Here is a 6213-nt window from a genome sequence, read left to right on the forward strand (position 1 = left end):
CCCCCCATTCCCCCCCATATCACTCCGGCCGGTTGGTCAAAGCGGAAAAGCGTCTGTTAATTCTATGTCTATTGTTTCAGATTCAATAGTGAATTTCCTTCCGCGCTACAGCCGGAATTTATGCCATCTGTACTAGCGACCTCTGGCCCAGCAGAAGTACTACCGATTTTATCTTGCGATACTTTCTCTTTACATATGTATGTGTAGGAGCATCGCTTGGATTAACAGTATCATTAGGGAATTCTCTCCAGTTCTACCTTTGTTCACAAAAACTTTCTAGTTTCCGGCTATCCCAGGTTGCCTGATCGATATTTGCTCTCGTTGCGGCGTCTATTTTTTCGAGCATTATTTTGAGCTGCCGTCGCTGTTCCCCACTCTCGTCTGCACTCTTCTGTTTATACATATTATCGTGCATCGGTATCGAGCCTTGAGCACTCGCCGTGGCATCTCCGTCGCTGGTGTGGATGCACTACGGAACAGATCAGCTTTCGCATACCACTAAGCGCTTCGGATTTGGCTCGTTGCTCGCGACACGAAATTTAGACTTTTCATATATGCTGGGTGTCTCCAAGCTGGACAGGCAGTCTCTCTGCTGCGATGGTGCGACGCGGTCTACTATTCGTCTACCGCAATCTAGGTGACGCTTAGACTCTAAAAAGCAGATCCAATTTCCAGAATCTATTGTTTTTCGATTGAGATTGTAAGGTGGGTTGCATCACTCGCAACATTGTGGTCACCCGGACTAGAGGCTGGTAGAGTCTCGCTGCTCGCCGACCCTCCTCCCAAATGTGATTTTTTGACCACATGCGAATACTTCTTTCTGTTAACGTCTACAGTCAGTGGCGTTTGTATTTGCTATTCCGTTTTTCGATATTGTCTCTCTTTGGTATTTTCTATATCGTCCGCCCTGGTAGCGCATCGCGAATTCTTGCCGTTACGTTACACTCTGTGCGTCTCGCCGATCATGGGGAACGTGTTAATGACCTCTTCTAGAGCGACTGCTCCATTGGGGCCACTTGCATTCTTAATCGAATGGTAGCAAAGTATAGTTTTGTATTCAATGGCGTTTCTAACTTCTAGTAAGAGTATTCAACTGATTTTCGCCATTCAACGCAGAGGTGTCCGACGAGTTTTTTGCTAAAAAATGTCAGACTTTTGTAATATGAGGTTGTGTGTTATGGATGGCCGTTGTTGCCGAATATCGGGAAAAAAGGTGACATAGTAGCTAATTCCAGAGGACTAGGAAAGAAGTGGAAGCGAAATGGGGAGGTGCTACGACGAACGCTGCACTAGTTTCGTGTCTATGTCGATATGGTTGTGGAATCCTGTCGTCTCCAACATATCAATGTTCCGTACGACTGAACGCTCCAAGATGCAATCAGAAACTGCGTCGACTCGCACTCCAGGAATGATTGTTACTCTCCTTTAGAACTGACGCATTTGGTGAGCGAGCTCCATCGCGACGTAACGCACATCGCAAAATTGATCTTTCCGGAACACTTTTTCAAAACAGAGTTTCATCTACTATCTGAATGCTTGCAATGGGGGCGCATCGCGGGGAAACTAGCGGGCGGATGCCTACGTCAAAATTTACGACAAATACCGCATCAACGGTGCTGGACACAGGAGTGACGCAGATATTTACGAATACAGGGCAATTAGGTGCCTCATGAATGTGAGGAACCATAGGATCCTAATCCTCGATTGTATCATGATACGCGTTGTCATTGTGCTGTACCCGGGCCTGTTTTGCGAAGGGATGCTGGCAATCATCGATGGTATGAAGAACGATCGCCAGCATGAACAGGAGATCATATTTGTCGACAAGAGAACATCACACAGGTGAAAAAATAGGTATTCTGTTATCCACGCAAGTATTCAAAAGCATCGTTCGGTCTCGGGACTTGCCAACCCAAGAGAAAAACCTGTCATGTATGGAAAATATGAAGAGAGATGTTCCTTCCTCATCTTGCCCTACTTCATGGTTTTTGGATCGAGATCTCGAACGCAGGGCCGAAATGGAGCTGAGTATGGATACAATGGAGTATTGGAGAGTTGGCACTGAAGAACTCCTCCAGTTGCGCTTTTTTCGACCGGTTATGCGAATTCCTGTCACATGTTTTGATTTTTGACTTTAGAGTTCTTTTCGCCTTCATGGAAGAGGTTTATCCAGTGCCCGATGGAAGCGACAGAGACGTAACCGGCGAAGACCGGGATACCTACTAGATGCGGAAGTTCGAGTTCAAGCGTCCGAAACCGGCCAGTAAAAGGTATTCACCGGGGCCATGGATAACGATCGGGTATACATATATGTACACTTTCAGCGGTAGCAGGCATTTGTCCCATCCCGTCTTCTTTACCGCCCTCGCCGAAGCACGGAAACAGGAAGGCCGGCCATGGGATATATAATCCCCACGAGGACGACCTCGTCGTCGGCCTCAAATCCTGGAATACTGATTTTATAACCATCGTTGTTACAAGCGTTCGGAATATTTTACTGAATGTAGCTTACGTCGGAATGACAGGCGTCTTTTGAGGTTCTAGAGATCGACGTTCTACCCAGAAGCGGGAATCGTGAATACGAGGAAGAAAATTGAGACTTGGGATGCAAAAGTGGAAGAGCATCTCGAAGTTGTGAGCGAGGTGAAGAGCCGAGGAGCGGATTTTCAGGCTTTTCAAGATTTCATGGATGTTCGTTTTGCTCATTGGGATGCGCTGTGGAAGGAGTATACAAAGCCCCGGTGGGCTTTTCTACGTGCGAATCTATACTGTCGGAAGCAGCATGCATTCGCGGACTTTTTCAATGAGTTGAGCTCCTTGAAGGAGAATGAAAGTCTGAGGCTCGTAGTAGCATATTGAGCATGGAGCTGGGCGTCGAGAAAGGGGACTACGCGTGCCCCAACGACAAGGACATTCAAAAAGTGTGCACGGCGTCTCGTTACGGTAACTGTAGATGAATTTGGAGCTTCGTATACACACCACGAGCTGTGATGTACACTCCACAGGGGCGAGATGGAAAAGTGCCAACGGAACCCTGAGGAAATAGCAAAGTACGGACCGCTGACGGAAGAGCAAATGGAAATGAGGGCAAAAGTTCGTGGACTCCTTGCATTAGTAGGTACAACGAACGATGGCGAGAAACGGATGGAGTTAATGAACCGAGACTTTAACGCCGCTATCAGTATCAGTAGATGTGCGGTGCTGGAGAAGAGACTTGCAAAGTAGACAAGAGACAACTTTGTTGGACAACCTCACAAAGCCGAACTATATGAGAGAAAGTTGGAAGCCGTAGTGGGTGGCCGGTCGAAAACGGCGGGGAGGCGTCTGCACATCAGCTGGAGACGTTATGTCTCGGGCGCCGGTGGCCACTACTGTACACGACCGGCGTTGTTCGACTTAGAAAGGCGTTTCGCCGCGTAAGCTTCGCGAACCAGATCATCAGGAAACTTCAGGGCGCCGCGCTTAACTCGAAGTGCGCCGTACCTTCGGACTTGCTCGGAACATCCGATGCGGATGAAGCCTAGCCGCAGGCACGACAACCACTTTGGGACGCGTCGCTCGAGCGTGGCAGAGTGATTGCTGGATTTTCATCAAAAAATCCGTATGGCTGTAGCATGAAGCCAGTGCTCATTGCCGGCTGCACTGGAAAGTCCTCCGGTCTCGGCAAGTGATGAATGCCGAACACGTGCCAGAGCACAAGATCCGTATCCTCGATGCATCGATTCTGAGACACAAATCGAAGGATGCCGTCCTGTCCGTCCGAGAGATTCACGAATTCACCAGCTGGAAAGCGCTCTTCCGGGTCATAGGCTGTCACCCACAAATGACGACGGATAAAGCCGGAGCGCTGTCCAGAGGGTGAGTCCGGGTCAAGGAACGACGTGAGCGTATGTGCCGGTTCTAGTTTGTAGGCGACTGGCATATTAACACGATTCTTTTTGTTCGGATTCAACACTTTCCAATACCGGTGGCTGGCAGGATTCGCACAGCGACATGCCTCCAGCTCAGTTCGTAGCAGCGTCTCGGTGACGTAGTACGCATTCCCGTAGGGATTCGCAGCTGCATCCTCCGCTCGCGTATTACACTCTACAACAGAGTTGCGATCCCCGTCTACGCTGAGGTCCATCCGCACGCAGAAGTAATGCTGGTGAATGTGTCCTTCGACGCCAGGCATAACCTCAGTACCGTAGCGGCTCGGTCTGCCCGGCTCGCAGGCCACAGTGCTGATGACGCCAGTAGCCCGCATTTCGTACTCAATGGCGCCGTCCTGACGAAAATACCAGTATGAGGCGTACTCGTAATTGCAAACCGTTGAAATGCTGGAGATGACGAGGCGTCTACCGCGCCGCGTTTCTGCACGGTCGGTGCGGAAATCCCAGTGCTTCCAGAGCAGGCCGGCATCCTCTTCGTGAATGCAGATGGCGTTTGGTATGGTCAGCGGCTCGCCGTGCATCGTGGCAATGTGGGCGTCCATATAAACCACGCAACCGGTACAATCACAATTCATCCGTAGCGAGTTCGCTAGCTTACCGATCCCGTACTCCCCAATATCAAAAACATTCTTTCGAAAGTGGGGCTCCACTGGCGTGCCGTACGGCACGACCATCTCCACCAGGGAGAGCCTGCGAGCCACTGGGCGTCCAGCAAACCGAATATCATGCAGCGTGATACCCTCGCGTGCATTGAAACCAATCACCAGAGACCATTGATCCCAGGCAATTGTATGATCGTTCAGGACAAAGCTCGGTCCCTGGTCCTGCACAATGCGCAGCGGCTTCAAGGGCTTGCGAATATCAGTTCTCAGATTCGGTTCGTAATTGCATTCCGTTCGCGGTACGGGGATATTCTGCAGATCATAAACTTTGAGCACTTTATTGCCCAGGACATCCACCATCGCGTAAAGTCCTTCAACTGGGTGTGCATAGAGGTTGTCATCGGCATGATTCCGTACCCAGCAGAAAGCCAACGCAAGGTGGTGATCCTTCTCCTCAACGGAACCGAACGCCCCTGCCGACCACGGATCAATACAAACTAGACTCATGTCTTCGATACCGTGTTTCCTGCACGCAGCCTGGAACTCCGGACACGCCCGTACAGCTTCTTCTATAGCAGTGAACTGTTCAAGCTGGAGCATAGGGCGAGCGTTCGGGTAGTACTTTTTGGCGATTACGATCTCTTGCGAGAGCGAAACGATCAGCTTCCACACGCCAATAGAGCTTCTCCGGAAGATGAAGACCTCGGCCTCACGTTCGGTGGGCTTGCCGGCCACCCAGAGCTCTTTGGGTGGCTCGTGGAGCTGAATTCGCTCAAAGAGCGGTTCCTCTGGGAAAGGTGCGCCCTGGCGGCCGATGCTGGCAGCACGTAAAATCTCCGCTGGCGTGAGCGGCGTCAACGGGTGCATAATAGAGGTGTCCTGCCTCTTGTGCAGTACTGCAAAGACAACACGAGCAACCAAGATTACCTCGGTTGCGCTTCAAGGCGCCTCAGCGTCTATCGTACCAAGGACTGCAACGGAAACCGGGAGCAATGAAGGAATAAATTCCGTTGAGCGATCAACTTGCGACATAGATGTACAGAACGTACAGGAGCAATCTGGGTGTCGGACACGTCTCCTTCATCGAGCGGGGAGGCGTCTCGCGCAGTGCACGCATCGCTCTCGGTGAGCGTATACCTGGGAAATCAGGCAGTCAACTGACACGATGCGTATGCCGTTGAAGCGAAACGCGATCCTGATCAGTAGGGTGTTGTTCAACCGGAAAAAGTTGGATTTCAATTCAGGTCGTAGCCAAGAACATTTTTTCACTTCGTATTTGTTTCAACCTTCAAACAAGTCTAGACAAGTGGTTTTTCGCAGTATATGACAGAAGCGTTCAAAGAGCGTTGTTTTTTTAAAAAAACCTAAAAAAGGAAAGCTTTGAGAAAGCAAGTTGACGATCCTGGAGGCCCAGGGTCGCCGGCCGCTAGAGACAAACAAAAAGCAGTGCCGAGTCCAGAAGAAAAGGAAGAGAAGAAGAACCGAAAGCGGGATGCCCTACGTCGGAGGCGGCAAGAAACATGACTGTAGAACGAGATGGAGGTGAAAACCTTTCTTCTTGGACATATCAAGGATCCCTACAAGGAAAAGTTGCGAGAAACTATCGAAAAACGTGTCGACTCGTACTCCTTGAGGATTATGAAGGTTTCTTCATAACTATTCCATTTGGTGAAGGAGAT

General features: G+C 50.1%; 1 protein-coding gene across 1 annotated transcript, besides 2 other annotated features; it reads right to left on the bottom strand.

Annotated features, from left to right (window-relative positions):
* The first annotated feature begins 462 nt into the window (after positions 1 to 462).
* Positions 463 to 3418: a sequence feature (repetitive element).
* Positions 3419 to 3520: 102 nt separating this feature from the next.
* Positions 3521 to 5401, bottom strand: CYME_CMS002C (copper-containing amine oxidase; the record flags this gene model as incomplete). Its single annotated transcript, XM_005538636.1, has 1 exon — positions 3521 to 5401. The coding sequence occupies one exon, from the start codon at positions 5399 to 5401 to the stop codon at positions 3521 to 3523; it is 1881 nt and encodes a 626-aa protein (XP_005538693.1).
* A 193-nt stretch (positions 5402 to 5594) lies between these two features.
* Positions 5595 to 6213: part of a sequence feature (repetitive element) that runs on past the window's edge.

Source organism: Cyanidioschyzon merolae, chromosome 19 (assembly GCF_000091205.1).
Source record: "Cyanidioschyzon merolae strain 10D DNA, chromosome 19, complete genome".
NCBI lineage: Eukaryota > Rhodophyta > Bangiophyceae > Cyanidiales > Cyanidiaceae > Cyanidioschyzon > Cyanidioschyzon merolae.